The sequence below is a fragment of the Leucoraja erinacea genome, chromosome 23 (assembly GCF_028641065.1).
Source record: "Leucoraja erinacea ecotype New England chromosome 23, Leri_hhj_1, whole genome shotgun sequence".
Classification (NCBI taxonomy): Eukaryota; Metazoa; Chordata; class Chondrichthyes; order Rajiformes; family Rajidae; genus Leucoraja; species Leucoraja erinaceus.
In genome coordinates this window covers 3,177,551-3,196,818 of record NC_073399.1, presented here as the reverse complement: position 1 = coordinate 3,196,818, position 19,268 = coordinate 3,177,551, and the positions used below count along the sequence as shown (strand labels likewise).

At 44.7% G+C, this 19,268-nt stretch overlaps 1 protein-coding gene across 4 annotated transcripts in view; it reads right to left on the bottom strand.

Annotated features, from left to right (window-relative positions):
* b3gntl1 (UDP-GlcNAc:betaGal beta-1,3-N-acetylglucosaminyltransferase-like 1) overlaps window positions 1-19,268 on the bottom strand; it is a 231,925-nt gene that overhangs the window by 21,144 nt on the left and 191,513 nt on the right. For 2 of the 4 annotated variants that reach the window (XM_055653668.1, XM_055653670.1), the window contains one exon: window positions 3,600-4,367. The exons of the other annotated variants lie outside the window; for them this stretch is intronic. In XM_055653668.1, coding sequence (XP_055509643.1) covers window positions 4,287-4,367 — 81 coding nt within the window. In that variant the 3' untranslated portion in view covers window positions 3,600-4,286. Of the gene's footprint in view, window positions 1-3,599; window positions 4,368-19,268 lie in introns of those variants that run through there. 4 annotated transcript variants of the gene reach the window in all.

Sequence of the window (19,268 nt, the reverse complement as noted above, 5' to 3'; positions counted from 1 at the left end):
ACCGCTGCGCCACCATTATCAAAGCAAAACCCTCGCAGTGACCGAGAGGTGTTGCTACTGAATTAGTGTTGTGATGGGTGTGGGGGAAGGGGGGATGGGTTTGGAGAATGGTCTCGGGAGTGGGGGAGTCAGTGGCTTGCGGCAGGCTGTTCTACGCAGTGTCCATGGGATGCATGTTCTTCATTGTTGGGTGCCATGGAAAATATCTAGGGGGAGCAGCAGGTGGGTTCATGGCCGGGTATTGCCAGGATGGTCTCAGTAAGGGGAGTGAAGGCTCACAATCTCTCATCTTCACGGGAGCGGCGATGCATGCAGATTTCTGTACTTTCCCGTCCTGTATAGTTGAGATTAAGACAGAGTTGATGTTGTCTTCTCTCCTTAGTGTGCAGGAAGGAACCGCAGATGCTGCTTTCAACCGAAGATCGACACAAAAAGCTGGAGTAACACAGCGCATGGGTTTAAGGTAAGAAGGGCAAAGTTCAAAGGAGATGTGTGGAGAAAGATTTTTTACACATTGTGCCTGGTGCCTGGAACATGCTGCCCAGGATGGTGGTGGAGGCAGATGTGATCTTGTATTCTTGTATTCTTGTATTCTTGTATTCAAATTTTATTGTCGTTGCCTCACTTTGAGACAACGAAATGAATTTCCCGTACAGCAGTATCGTTAAAAAAAATCACAAGAAAAATAATTAAAATAAATAATAAATAAATAATAAAACATATTAAAAAAAATAAAATTGAAATTGAATTAAAAATTTAACAAAAGCACAAACACAAAAAGTCCACAACACAACATAACATAAATGGCACCAAGGTGAGGATGGCACCATAGTCCAGCCAGCCTCCCCTCCGTGTCCATCCGTAGTCGGGGCCTTCCGAGCACCTGCAGTCGCCGCCCCGGGTGGCCCGATGTTCAGGCCCTCACGCCGGGCTGGTGGAACGCCGACGCCGAACCCCGACGGTGAGCATCCTCCTCCTCAGCGGCCCGGACCTCCTGATCAGCCGCCTCCCGCTGCCGGAGTCTGCAGCTCCCGAGTCCACAGGTCGAACCGGGCAGAGTCGCAGGACCCCGCGCTGTCCATCAGCGCCGCCCGCATTGGGAGCTCTGCAAACCGCAGCTCCTTGATGTTGGTGCAGCAGGTCCAGCACTCCGGGCTCCAGACGGCGACCCCCGGTAAGGCATCGCCAGCCCCGCGATGTTCCAGCGCTGTCCCGCCGCTGCTGGAGCTCCGGTCGATCCCGGCAGGAAAGGCCGCGCCAATCCAGGTAGGTAGGCCGCTGTGGGGGGGGGGGGGGGGGAGGACGCGACTCGAATAACAGTCGCCTCCTCACCAGGAAGCGGCTGAAGGACGGTATCCCCCGCACCGTGCCCTCTTCCCCCACATAAAAACACAAAAAAACACAAAAAAATACACTTTTAACATAACAAAATAAACAAAAAAACAAAAAGATACCGGGCTGTAGGTGGAGGCTGCTGGCACCAGCGCCACCGGAAGTACAAGAGTTTCTGTGATAGTGGCATTTAAGTGGGTTTCCGATAGGCACATCATGTCCGACACAGACAATGTGGGCTGAAGGGCCTGTTCCATTTACTATCCTGCGGCTTTAGTATGGAACGCGTGTCAGCTACTTATCTGCTGTGAAACATATTATAACACTAGACGTTGATGTGACATCAACCAACTAATGTCAGAGCATTACAATAACAGCTGTCAAACAATATATTCATAATACATAATCTGCATATATGCACATTTGACAGCGAAGAGAGAAAGCCTGCATATTTGTGTGGTTTAGTGTATGTACTAGTCCCTGTACTCCCGTAAGGGAGATTTAGCATGTCTGTGCGTGCAACAGAGTGAGGGAGAGGGAGAGAGGGGGAGAGTGAGAGAGAGCGAGAGAGAGAGAAAGTGAGTCATGTACGTGTGTGTACACTATTTGGAAACTGGGATCTGGTGTTGATTTTCATCTTGGTCTTGCGTAAACTTCTAATGAGCTTGTAACTTATGTATTCTGAGCTAAAGCAAAAGCTGTACAACCAGTTCTATCGTGACCTCAAGCGATGTGTAACATTTACAACTCCAGGCATTAAATGAAATGAAAACCAGTGCACAATACTTGGAATCACAGATTCATACAACACATAAACAGGCCCTTCGGTCCACCACCTTCATGCTGACCTTTTTGGCGATCTATACTAATCCCATTTGCCATCAAGAAGTTCAAGAAAGATTGTGTGATTCAGGAAATAATGTTCCGAGGGGAACAGGAGACTGTAGATGCTGAAGTCTTGAGCATTGCTGAACGAACCGAGTGGCTCAGACAACATCTGTAGAGGAGAATGGTCAGATAATGTTACATTGCTGCAGAAGAAGACCTGAAACGTCATCCATTTCCTTCTGCAGATACGTCCTGACCTGCTGAGTTCCAGCATCAATATTAATGTCCTGAGATGTGGCCCTGAAAGCAAATGGATTTTTTGAAAGAACTTTGACCTACAAATGGCAACTTGACGTGAATAATACGTTTTCTTTCAGCATTTCTTTAGAAGCTGCTAAAGTTGTCACGAGGCTCCTTCCTTTGGCTTCAGGAGGTCCAGACTTGGTGTAAAAGTGGGTAATGGCATCTAACTTTAAATAAAGATGGAAGGGGGGGGGTGAGGGCGAGATTCAATAATATGCACCTGAACCTGTTTGATGGAATCAAACCAAGGACGGCAGGGAAAAGGCCTGATAAAGATCATAAATGATAAACCATTTCTCAATCTTCTGCTCCCATTGAAGTCTGATAAATCCCATTGGCATTGAATGTAAATTATAGGAGCAGAGTTAGGCCATTCAGCCCATCAAGTCTACACCGCCATTTAATCATGGCTGATCTATCTCTCCCTCTCAACCCCATTCTCCTGCTTTCTCCCCATAACCCCAATTACTAGTCAAGAATTTGTCAATCTGTGCCTTAAAAATACACATCGACGTGGCGGCCTCCATGGCCATCAGTGGCATCAAATTCCAGATTCACCACCCTCTGGCTAAATAAATTCCTCCTCATCTCCATTCTGAAGGTACATCCTTGTATTCCGAGGCTGTGGCCTCTAGTCCTAGACTCTCCCACTAATGGAAATAACCTCGTCACTTCCACCCTTTCCAGGCCTTTCACTATTCGGTAAGTTTCAATGAGGTGCCCCCTCATCCTTCTTAAACTCCAGGGAGTAGTGTAGTGCTGTCAAATGCTCATCATATGTTAATCCACTCAATCCTGGGGTCATCCTTGAACATCTCCTCTGGATCCTGGACAATGCCTGCACATCCTTCCTCAGATATGGTGCCCAAAACTGCTCACAAATGCAGTGTGACCGGTGCCTTATAAAGCCTCATTTTACGAGTAAACTTACATGTTAATACTGTGGGCATCCTTCTTTCACTACAGCTTAAGAACTTGACATCAGTTCTGGTATATTCCTGGCAGAACATGGTCCGCCACTCGCAATGAGTTTCATGGGTGGATACTGTTTACAGTCCACAGTTGCGTTGCTGTATAATAAGGTACCTTTGGTCAGCCCCTGCCTCCCAGCCACTGTGTTTTCAGTCTTACAGTCTTACATTGAGATCTGCACAGAATACAACTGGTGAGCACCTAGAAGATACACAGGAGAGAACACAGAGAGAACACAGTCACACAGGTAGATGGCTAAAGTCAGGATGTGTGGCAGTAACTTTTCTTCCCAGAGGCAATTCGGACTGTAAACGCCTATCTCACCAGGGACTAACTCTACTGAACGTTTTTCCTTCCATTATTTATTATGTAAAAGAATATGGGTGTTATGATTGTGTTTATAATTTGTTGGTTGTTTTGTTGTTTGTCTTTTGCACCAAAAGTCCGCGAGCATTGCCACTTTCATTTCACTGCACATCTCGTATGTGTATGTGACAAATAAACTTGACTTGACTTGACTAGTTGCTATGAGCCATTGAGTTGCACAGTAACCGGTGTAAATGGGTACTTGATGGGCAGTGTGGACTCGATGGGCTGAAAGGCTTGTTTCTGCACTGTACGATTCTTAAAAACGGACAAATATTCAGGTTTCCTCAATATTACACATAAATCATACAGAAACACTATTATTTTCTATCTTCTGTGCAGGAAAATGGCTTTAAGGCATGGATGGTCTTACTGAGTGGAGCAGGTGTGAAAGGCCATACAGCCTACTCCCGCTTGTAGTCCTTAAGTCCATATGTTCTTACGGGGCACCGTGCAAATCAGCCGTGGATATTAGCCTGAGGTTCTCAGCTGAAGTGATAATAGTCCACACCTTCTTTCAGCTTCAGTGAGTTCAAGTTCTCTTCAAAACCGCCACCTGTCAGGTCCTGCCAAAACGAGAAATGTTAGAGCCGCTTCAGTCAGACCCAGCTTCACTTCTTATCTCATAATTGATGACACAAGTGCAAGACTAATCCATCCTGAAACCTGGCAGAGCATCAATGTGCTGGGAGCTGAATCCTCAGCTATTGAGAAATACACCTCGTAGTATGAATCATCTCACGAGGTCAATGATCTGCGAGCAACAACACTGTTCCTGACAGCTCCTCACTGTCAGACTCCAGCTGTTTGAACATTTTCCTTTGTGTAGATAGAATAAAGTATAAAACAAAATTAACAGCTGGTTATTAAGTGCATGCTTTTAATTACATTCTTGATTGGAAGCAAGCACAACACTGCTAAATCACACAATTTTAATCAATTAACAGCAGGCACCAAGGACTGCAGATGCTGGTTTATTAAAAAAACGACACAAAATGTTGGAGTAATACTCAGGCAGTTATCGCATTAGTTTCATTTAGTTTAGAGATACAGCGCGGAACTAGGCCCTTCTGCCCACCGAGTCCGCATCGACCAGCGATCCCCGCACATTAACACTCTCGTACCGACGAACACTAGGGATAATTTACACTTTAACCAAGCCAATTAATCGACAAACCTGAAGATCTTTGGAGTGTGGGATGAAACCGAAGATCTCGGAGAAAACCCACATGGGTCACGGGGAGAACGTGCAAACTCCGCACAGACAGCACCCGTAGTCGGGATCGAACCCGGGTCCCCAGTGCTGCAAGCGCTGTAAGGCAGCGACTCTACTGCTGCACCATCTTGCTGCCCACTTTAATTCTTTGATTCATCCAATTTTACTTTCAACTTATTTCACCTGTTGGCGCGAGGGTCAGTAAATGTGGACACAATATGAGACAAATTCGCCAAAATGTTACTCTGCCATTCAGCTCCCGACACCTTCCCTGAGATTAGATTTCGTCTGGTTTTTAATGAACTACAATATTCTGTCTTTATCACAGTCACCAAATTAGTTTCCTGCAAAAAGTGACTAATTTGCCTAAAGTAGCTTGACTCCCATAAAGAAGCACAAATAAGGGAGCCACTCAGTTCCTGGTGGGATCATGTTTTATTGAACTGTTGCCCACACAGCAATGAAAGAAGGTCATAGTTCTCCAAAGGCAGTGTCTGCATGGCAGCCGGGCACCAGCTACACAGACTATGTCTGTCATGGAGCAGATAAAGGCTGCAAGCAGAAAAGAGAGAGATTGTGTAGGAAAGAACTGCAGATGCTCTGGAGAGAAAGAATGGGGAAGATGTTGGGGAAGTCCAGGACAAGGGGTCACAGCTTAAGGATAAGGGGGAAATCCTTTAAAACCGAGATGAGAAGAACTTTTTTCACAAAGAGAGTTGCGAGTCTCTGGAACTCTCTGCCGCAGAGGGTAGTCGAGGCCAGTTCATTGGCTATATTTAAGAGGGAGTTAGATGTGGCCCTTGGGGCTAAGGGGATCAGAGGGTATGGAGAGAAGGCAGGTACGGGATACTGAGTTGGATGATCAGCCATGATCATATTGAATGGCGGTGCAGGCTCGAAGGGCCGAATGGCCTACTCCTGCACCTAATTTCTATGTTTCTATGTTTCTAAGAAGGAACTGCAGATGCTCCCTGCAACCCACCCAGAGGTCCAACGTTGCAAAGGAGAAAGATGAAAATGTTGCCCAATGGTTTCAGATCTTCGATAGAGATGATGGCAGCAAGGAATAGGAGGAGGATGCCATCATTGAGAGGAGGTGGCTGGATGTCCATCCCATCTCCAAGCTGCAGGACGCTATTCTCCTCTTTGGGGCAGAGAAGACATCAAGACCCAAATCACTTCATAAACACACTTGGTAATCCCACAGCGTGATTGCTGCATCCTCTTTGATTTGATGGACAACAACCCACCTCTTTACCATCAGCACCGCTACATCTGCAGATTGAAAGATAAATCCTGCAATATCCGTTGGTCACAATAGTCTTGGTATTGATTGGACTTGTCACACCAATAAAGATTCCCTTTCCCCTGACTAGTCTGAAGAAGGGTCTTGACTCAAAACGTCACCCATTTCTTCTCTCCAGAGATGCTGCCCGTCCCACTGAACTACTCCAGCATTTTGTGTCTATCTAAGATGGCCTGAGGAAGGATTCATGGGCACGGCACAAAGTGCTGGACTGACTCAGCGGGTCAAGCAGCATCCGTGGATGGAATGGACAGGCAGTGTTTTTTAAGATCAGAACCCTTCTTCAGATCGACTGGAGTTTGGGGGAAGAAATGAAAGTTTATGGTCGTGTTTCATTGAACAATATGTTGTAACCAAACATCAAATATTTTACATTTGGTCACCTGGATTTGTTAATGTTGGGGGCTATGGGTGAGTGGTGGAATATTGTGTTTAGGGACCAGCTCTCCCGTTTGACAGAGACCCAACGGGTCCCACTTGGTCTAGTTCACTGTTAAAAATAATAACTTCAAGAAGTGCAAGTGATATGATTGTGAGATATTCAGACACATGCCTTTAAATGCTACAGATTTCTGACAATCGTTGTACACGGTTCACAGCGTGAAGTTGATGAATGTCTTACAACATTGTTGCAGGATTTGCTGCTTGTTCTCCTTTTACATGATGTTTCATGATAGCAACAGGGACTGACTCCTATAAGCAGTACAATATGAAGCAGCGAAGCGTACATGGTGAGATGACACATCTGCTCTGCATTATCCATCCTCCAGGAGCTCCTCTTTATATGGATGGTTGAAACGAGCAGGATTGTAAGACCAAGCATTGAAGTGAAGCAGTAGCTCATACAGAGAAGTATCACACTACCACATTGACCAGATACAACTGTAGTGAGCTCAGTGCAAAGCAATGCGTCTGCCCGTGATGAGTTGAGCCCCACTGTGCTTAGTCAACTGATACAGTCACTCGTCTGTCGACGGGGCCGGGAGTTGGGTGGTAGGAATGGGCCAGTAGGAGGGTGGACTGGGGTAATGCCAGTCCCCAGGGCGCAAAGATGGCCGGGCGAGGAGAGAAGAGGGACATTGGTTCGTGGGAACTGCTCCAGTACATTGAACAAAAACACACACGCATGTACACACACACGCATGTACACACGCATGTACACACGCATGTACACACACACGCATGTACACATGCATGTACATGCACAAAAACACACACGCATGTACACACACAAAAACACACACGCATGTACACACACACGCATGTACACACACAAAAACACACACGCATGTACACACACACGCATGTACACACACAAAAACACACGCATGTACACACACACAAAAACACACGCACACAAAAATACACACACACGCACACGTGCACAAAACACGCGCACACTCACATTCACACTCCCACTCTGCAGCCAGCGGCTAGCTAGCCTTCACCAGAATGAAGTCCAATGACCCTGGGTGGAATGTATACTCTGTAGCATGAGGCTGATGGCCCAGCATGCGTGAAGGTCAAGTGTGGTAGGAAAACAAACCACAATCACTTTTCTTGTGTATATATTATGTCTTAATGCCTTTGTGAAGACATTGTGACCAAGGTGTTTATCAATTCTTTCAACTTGATCCTCCCACACACCGCCCACTCCCCTCGCCCAGACTCTGGGAACCAAAGATCGTACTGGGAACTGCCTTGGGGCCACAGTTATCAGGGCAAGCAGGCACAGATCCATCTAGTTAAATTAATATGCTGATTGCTAAGCATTGATAGATGTCAGCAGCTGATCAAGATAAGGCTAAATTTCATGCAGGCCTCAGGCCTTTAGATTGGGTCAAAACAGTTCCCCTCCCTTTGTGAAATGGCCCACTAATATGCAAATTGAGCATGCACTTTGTAACAGGTGGAAGCAAAGGGGGATCTCATTGGAGCAAACAGTTGTCATCAGATTATGGCTCCATTGTGAAATGCAGCAGTTTATTAAGCGAACTCACATCGGTGACGTTCTGGGTTAGAACCCTTCTTCAGACTGAAAGATAGAGGGGAGGGGAGGGGAGGGGAGGGGAGGGGAGGGGAGGGGGAAATTCTATGTTACCAGAGTAAGTGTTGGCAAGGCGAGTGCTGGAAGATTTGCGCTACTTGCAGGATGAACATGTAACACAAACGACCATTGGTGGTGGAGGTGCAGCAGTCTGCCCAATTAAACGCTTGCCCTTAGGCATCCACCTTCTCTGCCATTTTGCTCGGCTGTGCATCAGCCAGGCCAGGTGCTCTCTTTAGTTCCCCCTCCCCCCCAGTGATATATTATCATGTGTGGGGAAAGAACTGCAGAGGCTGGTTTTGAATTGAAGGTAGACACAAAATGCTGGCGTAACTCAGCGGGACAGGCGGCAGCTCTGGAGAGAAGGAATGGGTGACGTTTCACGCCGAGACCCTTCTTCAGACAGATATATCATCCTAGGTACACAAAAAAGCTGGAGAAACTCAGCGGGTGCAGCAGCATCTATGGAGCAAAGGAAATAGGCAACGTTTCGGGGCGAAACCCTTCGGGTTTCAACCCGAAACGTTGCCTATTTCCTTTGGGTTTCGGCCCGAAACGTTGCCTTTTTCCTTTGGGTTTCGGCCCGAAACGTTGCCTATTTTCTTCGCTCCATAGATGCTGCTGCACCCGCTGAGTTTCTCCAGCTTTTTTTGTGTACCTTTGATTTTCCAGCATCTGGAATTAGGACTGATCAGCGACAACGATGAGTCAGCCTACAGGGATGAGATCCAGCACCTGACCACCTGGTGTGCCGACAATAACCTCATCCTCAACTCCAAAAAGACGAAGGAGATTATTGTCGACTTCAGGCAGACCAGAGGAGGCAGTCATATCCCCATCCATATCAACGGGACTGAGGTGGAGCGCGTCTCCAGCTATAAATTCCTCGGAGTGCATATCTCGGAGGACTTGTCCTGGTCCCTCAACACCTCCAAGCTGATCAAAAAGGCACAGCAGCGCCTTTACTTCCTTAGGAGGCTCAAGAAAGCCCACCTGTCCCCCCAGATCCTGACCAACTTTTACCGCTGTACCATAGAGAGTATCCTGACCACCTGCTTCACGGTATGGTACAGCAGCTGCACTGCTGCGGACAGGAAAGCACTACAACGGGTGGTGAAAAACGCGCAGCACATCATCGGTGCCCCGCTCCCTGCCATGGATGCCCTCCACCGAAAACGGTGTCTGAGACGGGCTGGGAAGATCATCAAAGACCCCTCACACCCCAACCATGGACTGTTTGCCCTCCTCCCATCAGGGAGGCGGTACAGGAGCCTCAGGTCACGTACCAGCAGGATGAGGAAAAGCTTCTATAACAACACAATCACACTGCTGAACTCGGAGTCCCGACGATAGATTTCTCTGGTCCCTCCGTCCCCCTTTGTTTAATTATTCTGTATTTCCTGATTATTCTGTATCTTCTCTCTTTCTATTTTTTTTCTTTTTTTTCTTTATGTACAACTACTACGGACTGACGCAAAACTGCATTTCGTTGTACTGATACTTGTATTTGTGCGATGACATTAAAGTTGAATTGAATTGAATTGAATCTGCAGTTCCTTCTTAAACAGATATATCATCCTGTTCAGCCCACTGCTTGCTGCCATTGTGCAGGAAAACGGATTTTTTTCTCAAACAAGTCCTGAGATTATACTTGATCGCTCACTGCCCAGAAACCACTTTACACATGGCCCCCTGCTTAGTCTGCAGGCATGAATCCTCCCACACTTTGCTGCAAGGACCAGGTGCAGGTCTGCATTGCCGAGTCGATTTGCTGCATAACAATTCACAGTCCTGGAGCAGAGATCGGTGAGGATTTTGTTCAATATCTTCAATCTGTCGCTGCTCAGGCCATTTTCAATACACTCATCAGCCAAAACATTTCATTATTAGATTAGGTATGCACACAATAGAATTGATAAATAAAATAGTATTTGCATCCTCGTGAATTTTAATGCAATACATGGGGTCACTACAAGATGGCCGCTTGTTTTTAATTCTCTGTAAACTAGGTTTTAATTTCTGTACCAGATGTAAAAAAAACTAATTTCCTAGTTTCAACTAATGTTACTGCTGGTCGAATGAATTTCTAATCTTCATCCATGTCAAGAGATGGAGCTGTGGAGCAAAGGCTAAGGATTTCTGTGCAATGAGCGACACAATAAACCACTGTACACTTCATACTGATCTCTCTCAGGTATAGCAGATAGAACATAGAACAGTATGGCACAGGCCCTTTGGCCCACAATGCCAAGACCAACTTGTCTATCTGCACATAATCCATATCCCACCATTCCCAACTCCACTGCCTCAGCCACCATGTCCCGCAGAACCAGGACCACATCACTCGGTGTAAAAAACATACCCTGGTATTTACAAAAGATGGAGAAACTCAGCGCCTCTGTACATACTGAATCCCACCCTCCCAAGCGGTGATTCACTGATCCATCTTGGTCGACCCCCTCAACACCACTCCAGTGCAATAATCACGTTCTCCACAAGCCTCCATTTTGTGGACTCCCCAGTGTTATATAAATTTGGTATTTATAGCCTCCCTGCTCTTAGATTCTACACCCTGGCTAATGAAGGCAAGTATCTCAAAGATAGACACAAAAAGGTGGAGTAACTCAGCAGGTCAGGCAGCATCTCTGGAGAAAAGGAATAGGTGACGTCTCAGGTCGATACCCATCACCTCATATGTCTGCACCATTTTATCTGCCTATTGTGTGCCTTCGAGGATTTGAGAGCTTTTACACTGAGATCACTCTGTTCCTCAATACTCCCTTGAGGCCGTACCATGCATTGTGTTTGTCCTACCCTGATTAGCAGAGCACATACTCAAAGAGAATCACCTTGCATCTATCTGGATTAAATTCCATCTGCCACTGTTCTGCACAGTTTAACAACTGATTATATCATCCTGTAGCATATTCTCTTCACTCTCAAAAACACCACTGATTTTTGCGTTATATATATATATATATATATATATATATATATATATATAAGGGTAGGACAAACACAATGAATGGTAGGGCCTCAAGGGAGTATTGAGGAACAGAGTGATCTCAGTATATATATATATATATATATATATATATATATATAGTCCTAGCACCAATCCCTGTGGTACAGGTTTCAAATTACAAAAACAACTTTCCCCCATCAAACTGCCTCCTGCAATCAGTTCTAAAAAAAAGACACAAAGTGCTGGAGTAACTCGGGGGGGTCAGGCAACATCTCTGGAGAACGCAGATAGATGGCATTCCAGGTCAGGCCCTTGTGCAGATAGATTGTAAATCTTATAGGCCATTCTCCCTTGTGTGGATAGACAGTAACATTCTGTGAGCTACACCCAGCTTTCTGGATCTCTGCACAATGTTACGAATAAAACACTTTTCCAATGAACATGTTCAGACAAGGGAGAAAAAACCTGAATATGACAGGACTCGAAGAATGCTGATGACAAACTGAAACCAGCATGGTCTAAAAGATTCCACCTGCCTCACAAAATGTACTCAGACTCAAGTTAATATCTCATGTCCGTTAGGTAGGTTCAAAGTTAGCTAACACAGATTCCATTACACATCATCAATGTATTTAAATTTGCTGATGGCTGAATCTTAATTTCTAAGATAGACGCTTTGGATACAGACATTTGACAGCAAAATACAATTTTCTCAAATCTGAATGGAAGAAATATGCTTCTGCATAAACAAGGAAATGTATTCCAATTCCCAGTAAATGTAGCTGTGATTCATTATATTTAAGATAAACCTATTTCATTTACAGTTTAGAGAAACAGCATGGAAATAGGCCCTTTGGCCCACAGCATCCATGCTGACCATAGATCACCCGTTCACACTTGTTGTATGTTATCCCACTTTCTCATCCGCCACTTATGCGCTAATGGCGATTTACAGAGGCCAAATAACCTACAAATCCGCATGTTTATTTGGGATGTGAGGGGAAACTGGAAGGAATCCACGCCGTCACAGGGTTAATGTGCAAACTCCACACAGGCAGCACAGGATCAGAGGTCAGGATCGAACTCGGATCTCCAACACGGCGATACAGCAGCATTACCAGCTCTGCCCCGGTGCTGCTCTTTCTTTGGGGATTGAATTTCCTTTCAGATAGAGGACGATTTATTCAGCTGGCAATTGATTTGGGAAAGCACTCGGGGTCAACTGAATGGCAGTATCGGGATGGTATTCATCAACTTCCAAGAGTGATCTCCATTCCTGTTTGAAGCACAAATTTATTTTTCACCGCTTTGTAAACAGTAGCAGGAATCTTGCATGCTGGCAAGAGGGACAGATTAACACCCAATTTGCGTTTGGCACTTCTCCACAATGAGGCCATATTTCCCTCAGATTAACCCATTCCTTCTCTCCAGACATGCTGCCCGTCCCGCTGAGTTAGTCCAGCAGTTTGTGTCTTTCCACCAGCTGAATTTTTATTTAACCCAACAGAATCTCATCAGATTTCTACATCAAATAATGATTTTACCTGTTTCAGTTTGACTGTTGCTGAACCAACCCTGGTACTCATGTTCTTCTTACATACAAAGGAAGTTTTGGAGACAAATCTTGCAGTGAAGAAGGCTTTCGGCCCGAAACGTTGCCTTTTTCCTTCGCTCCATAGATGCTGCCTCACCCGCTGAGTTTCTCCAGCATTTTTGTCTACCTTGCACTGTGACTTCCTCTGATTATTAACCTAACCCTAAATATAACACCTGGAGTGATTAACAATTCATTCTCGAGTAGCAATGACTGTCGGGTGGCACGGTGGCGCAGTGGTAGAGTTGCTGCCTTACAGCGCCAGAGATGTGTGTATGATCCTGACTACGGGTGCTGTCTGTATGGAGTTTGTAAGTTCTCCCTATGATCTGTGTGGGTTTTCTCCTTAGTGCTCTGGTTTCATAGAAACATAGAAAATAGGTGCAGGAGTAGGCCATTCGGCCCTTCGAGCCTGCACCGCCATTCGATATGGTCATCCAACTCAGTATCCCATCCCTGCCTTCTCTCCATACCCCCTGATCCCTTTAGCCACAAGGGCCACATCTAACTCCCTCTTAAATATAGCCAATGAACTGGCCTCAACTACCTTCTGTGGCAGAGAGTTCCACAGGTTCACCGCTCTCTGTGTGAAAAATGATTTTCCTCTCACGCTCCAAAGACGTACAGCAGGTTTGTAGGGCAAGTAGATTGGTAAAGTTGGAAATTGTCCCTAGTGTGTGTAGGATAGTGCTAGTGTACTGGCATTGCTGGTCGGCATGGACTCAGTGGGCTGAAGGGCCTGTTTCCGCGCTGTTTCTCTAAACTAAACCAGCAATGACTTTCTTCTGCAGGACGTCTCTCACTTCAAATATAAAGCATAGAGTTAACTTCTTTTGTGAAAAGATAACAAGGTTTTCTGAACTTTAGTGTTGTATTCAAAGGAATACCAGGTCAATCAATGTAGAAACAATCTACCTGCATTGATAAAATACCCCTTGGAAGTCTGAATCAGTCTGAAGAAGGGTTTCGGCCCGAAAAACGTCACTTATTTCCTTCGCTCCATAGATGCTGCTGCACCCGCTGAGTTTCTCCAGCATTTTTGTGTACCTTTGGAAGTTATAGTTTGGGACTTCTAAGTTCGATCACATGTAGCATTAGAATTGATGTAGAGTCACCGCATGTTGTGTTAATTCAGGTGAGTGGTCTTTGACATGGCACATTAATTCTGTTGTACACAAAAAAGCTGGAGAAACTCAGCGGGTGCAGCAGCATCTATGGAGCGAAGGAAATAGGCAACGTTTCGGGCCGAAACCCAAAGGAAATAGGCGACGTTTCGGGCCGAAACCCAAAGGAAATAGGCAACGTTTCGGGCCGAAACCCAAAGGAAATAGGCAACGTTTCGGGCCGAAACCCAAAGGAAATAGGCAACGTTTCGGGTCGAAACCCAAAGGGTTTCGGCCCGAAACGTTGCCTATTTCCTTCGCTCCATAGATGCTGCTGCACCCGCTGAGTTTCTCCAGCTTTTTTGTGCACCTTCGATTTTCCAGCATCTGCAGTTCCTTCTTAAACACATTAATTCTGTTAGTCTACTGCCTGACCAGCTGAGCGTTTTCTAGCATTTCCTGTTTTTTTTTACACACTTCAGCAGTAATTGTACATTCATTGTCCACACTGGACAGTGCTAACAATAATATCAAAGCTACCAGAAATGCCCCTTGCAAGATACTTTCTGGAAACATTCAACTGACTTAATGGAAATTCCTGATACTTTTCACACAAATTGTGGACAACTGGTGTGGTCATTGCAAATGCTTATCCCTGTACAGGTCCCCCACCAATTTTCCGGGAACTGGTCCAGCCCCTCCTTTGATCCGGATAAAATAACAAGAGCGCACTTGAAATCTCCCCCGGAAGTTCCCTCGAAAATGAGGTAGTTGAGGCAGGTGCTGTCAAAAACACTTCAGAAACATTTAAACAGGTACATGGATAAGATAGGTTCAGAGGTATATGGGCCAAACGCAGGCAGGTGAGACTAGTGTGGATGGGGCATGGTGGACAGTGTGGGCAAGTTGGACTGAAGGGCTTGTTTCTTCGTTGTATGACTCTATACGTTGGGACATTTTACTTTGTGAAAGGTGCGTGTTGCATATAACTGTTCTGTTTAACTTTCTTTAAATAAACAATTTCTGCCATTCCTAACAATTTCTAACGCGAGTATCTGCAGTAAGATCCTTGATCTAAGGCCAATCCAACCCTTGACTGAGCACAATGACTGGGTGCAATGTGTTCATGCTAAATTATAGAGACCACACTTGTGACTCGGGTGGAGTCAACTCACTCAGCACAGGCTAGAGTTCAAAGCTGGGGAAACTCCGGGTGGGACCTGTATTGAACTGGACGGACTGCACACTTACTTATACAAAGGTATATTTTAAAATTTCAGGCAGCACTTGACTTTTGTGCAAATATGTCAATCAGATAAGTAGGTTCCAATTGATTCCACAAAATTCCAATTGATTAAATGTCTGTACAAAAGTTGACATTCTTTGAGTTGAATTTAGAGCAGTGTGGTATTTGAAACTGTGCCGCTGCCCTTGTGTATAAATAAATAAAGTGTGTTTGGAAAAGAGTGCATGTTGTCAGATTCCTATGTTATTCAGCGATGACACAAACACTATGATTTGAAATTCAGGCAGATTTAACATCCCGACCTCCCGACTGACTAAGCATTCTGTTGTTCAAAGACAAATCCTGCATTGAGTTCAGGGAATCTTTCATTTCGGACTCCAAGCAGAAACCTGGCAATTATCATGGCTTGTGCTGAGCTGGCTGCCCCTCTTGTTGAATGAGGTGCAACACAGGGAGTTCAGGATTGCTGACTAATAGCTTTTGGAGAATGTGCACAATTCTTTTGTAGTTCTTGAAACTGGTGCTAACCAGAAGACTTAAGGAAAAAAAAAAAAAATCACAGAAGGGTTTGTACTTTTGCTCTAAACGTTAGAAGTCAACAAATGAAAAAGCAATTTTTCACAAAGCAGCGAGATTATCTTGTGGGGTTTAAGTAAATGGAAAAAAATCACTACCCTGCAGATTTTCATAATTCAACTTCCCAATAGGGGATATAAGCATTATGGAAATCAGAGATTACTGCTTGTAATTTAAATCATATGCTGCTTACATTTTAGGCTTCATTTCCTTTCTATGATTTTATTGACAGGTCTAATCTCTTTATATTAAATTGAATATCATTTCTATTAAAACAATGATAAACTATATTCCGTTGTACCAAGGCGACTCTGCAATAATGGAGAATGTGTTTCATGTATTACTAAAAGAACAAACTGAACAAGTATCATACTTCATAATAACGTCAATATTTAATGTAAATTTGTTCAGCAAAGGTTTGTGGACCTGAGTTACTTGATGCTTAGATTAGTTTTAGTCTGAGAGATACAGGGCCAGAACAGGCCCTTCGGCCCACCGTGTCTGTGCTGACCAGCGATCCCTGCACAGTAACACTCCCTACACACAACAGGGACAATTTTTACATTTACCAAGCTAATCAGCCTACAAACCTGTACGTCTTTGGAGTGTGGGAGGAAACCGAAGATCTCGGAGAAAACCCACACAGGTCACGGGGAGAACATACAAACTCTGTACAGACAGCACCCGTAGTTGGGATCGAACCCGGGAACTCTGGCGCTGCAAGCGTTGTAAGGCAGCAACTCCACCGCTGCTCCACCGTGCTGCCCGAATTGATGAACGAGGTCAACCCACGCAGGTCACGGGGAGAACGTACAAACTCTGTACAGACAGCACCCTTAGTCAGGATCGAACACGGGTCCCTGGCATTGTAAGGCAGCAACTCTACCGCTGTGCCACCGTGCCGCCCGTTAGAGTGCTTGAGAATGACATTAAGATTCTTTAAAGCAGAATCGCTCAGTCTTTATCTGACTTTGGTTTTCATCTGACCTGTCAACGTGTTACAGGCCTTAAAACACAATGCAAGTATGGTGCTCTTTATAATGCATCCGGGAACATACTGACTGCTTAGAAATAATTAAAGGAAGAATAAAAACGCAGAGCATCTGCATTTTCTGATCATGATACAAACTGATGATTCAACATATCCTGGCTGCAATGATCTGCCACTGAATCATATTTATGTGTAAAATTGGAAAAACAATTTGCACAGCACTCTCTTTATATTTCTCTACAGTGAAATACCCTACGGAGCATTTTGTGGTAGAGTGCCAAAGATACATTCCCGCAACTTTAGAAAAGATCTCCAATCGCGTAACATTAACAACAGGTGCATCCCTTAGTAGATATAACAGACTTTAGGGTTTGCATTGAGGTGCTACACCCAAACAGTTGACAGCATTGACTCACAAAGAACATTAACATCCATTAAACACTTAACATCTGCAACAATTTTTCAGATATCATTGGGAGAATAGATGGATAGATTCTTCTCACCTGCCACAACTTTGTAAGCAGTTATTGCTAGTCACTCCTGAATTTGTAGGGGGTGTTTTCAATAGGCAAACTTTTTTTTTCTTTGCAAATGGAGTCAATAAAGCATTAGGTAAAATGTGAGTACACACATCATAACACTTAGACAGGATATTATTACAACAGTAATAGGGCTCCACAGTGGTGCAGTGATAGAGTGGCTGACTTACAGCACCAGAGAACCGGGTTCGATCCTGACTACAGGTGCTTGTCTGTACGTTCTACCCAAGACCTGTGTGGGCTTTCGATGAGATCTTCGGTTTCCTCCCACACTCCAAAGACATGCAGGTTTGTAGGTTAATTGGCTTGATAAAATTGTAAATTGCCCCCCAGTATGTGTTGGATAGTGTTAATGTGCTGGGTCGGCATGGACTTTGTGGGCCGAAGTGCCTGTTTCAGCACTGTATCTCTAAACTAAACTATCCCATTGCAAATTAAAATATTTTGTCCAATGCTTTCATTGAAAATAAAAGGATGATCCTGCATCAGGAAATTAATTCAAATTGCTGCTAAACTGAATCTGTTCTCAGGTCAGAATGAGCTGGGATTCAAGGATTAAACCAAGAAACTTTTATTTTAAATCTCATGTAGAGCAGTCTGGGCCAAGTGTAGAAGTGTGAGTTGAAGATAAAAAATGAAAGTGCACTAGCACTCCTGCAGCCAGGGCCTGGGTCCTTTAGGTTCATTGTGACCTGTGTATGTGGTAAGTACATACAGAACATTGCCAACTATACCTGACACAACAGGTGCAGAATGTGACAATATCACATGGATAGAAGAACAGCATTTGGACTTTAGAGATAGAGAGCAGAAACAGGCCCTTTGGCCCATCGAGTCTGCACTAACCCCCTACACTAGCACTATGCTACACACTAGGAACAATTAACATTTTTTTTTAAACAAAGCCAATTAACCTACGAACCTGTACGTCTTTGGAGCGTGGGAGGAAACCGGAGCACCCGGAGAAAACCCGCGCGGTCACAGGGAGAACGTACAAACTCTGTACAGACCGCGCCCGTAGTCGGGATCGAACCTGGGCCTCTGGCGCTGTAAAGCAGCAACTCTATCGCAGCGCCACTGTGCCACTGTATTTATTGTCACTCTCTGGTTGCCTGAGAAGAATGAAATGAACCATCTTCATTTACTTCATTAAGTTTGAAGTTCACCTTTCATTGTAAAAGGGTCCTGACGTGAAACGTCACCTATCCTTGTTGGCCAGAGATGCTGCCTGACGTGCTGAGTTACTCCCACACTTTGTGTCTTTTTTTTTGTAAACCAGCATCTGCAATTCCTTTTATCTCTATCTTCCATTTAATTGAGTTGCTGACGTTATGGAATGGTTCAGAATTGACCTGCAGTTACACACAGGGCACACCAAGTAATAATGATAGATTTTCTCCACCAAAGCAACTGAATCAATGGATTTAACAGCAATCGAGTCCTTTCATCATCAACCTGCGATGTACTCCAGATGTATTTAATTAATTGAGGTTAAATTCCACAGCCCGCACGAGGAAATTTAAACTCTTGCCCTGAGATCATTAGTCCTGACCTCAGGGTTATTAAACAAGGATCATAACGACTCTGCCCCCACACCCCATCTACAACTTATATTAAACTATACGCACGGATAGATCATAAATTGATTAAATGTAAACAAGTTCTGCCTGTAGCTGTCCATCGGTTGTGTTCAGTCGGACTCGTGTTTATTGAGTACACATGCTTTTCGCACCTGTTCTCAATCAGTTTTATATTGTTGGAAATATAAAAAAATATATAACTCTGCGTTAATTAAAAAGTGATGAATGAGTATTGTGCAGAGGCTTACTGGCCCCAGGGGAAGATTGCAACGAGTTAGTGATTTTTAGGGACATGTCATGTCAA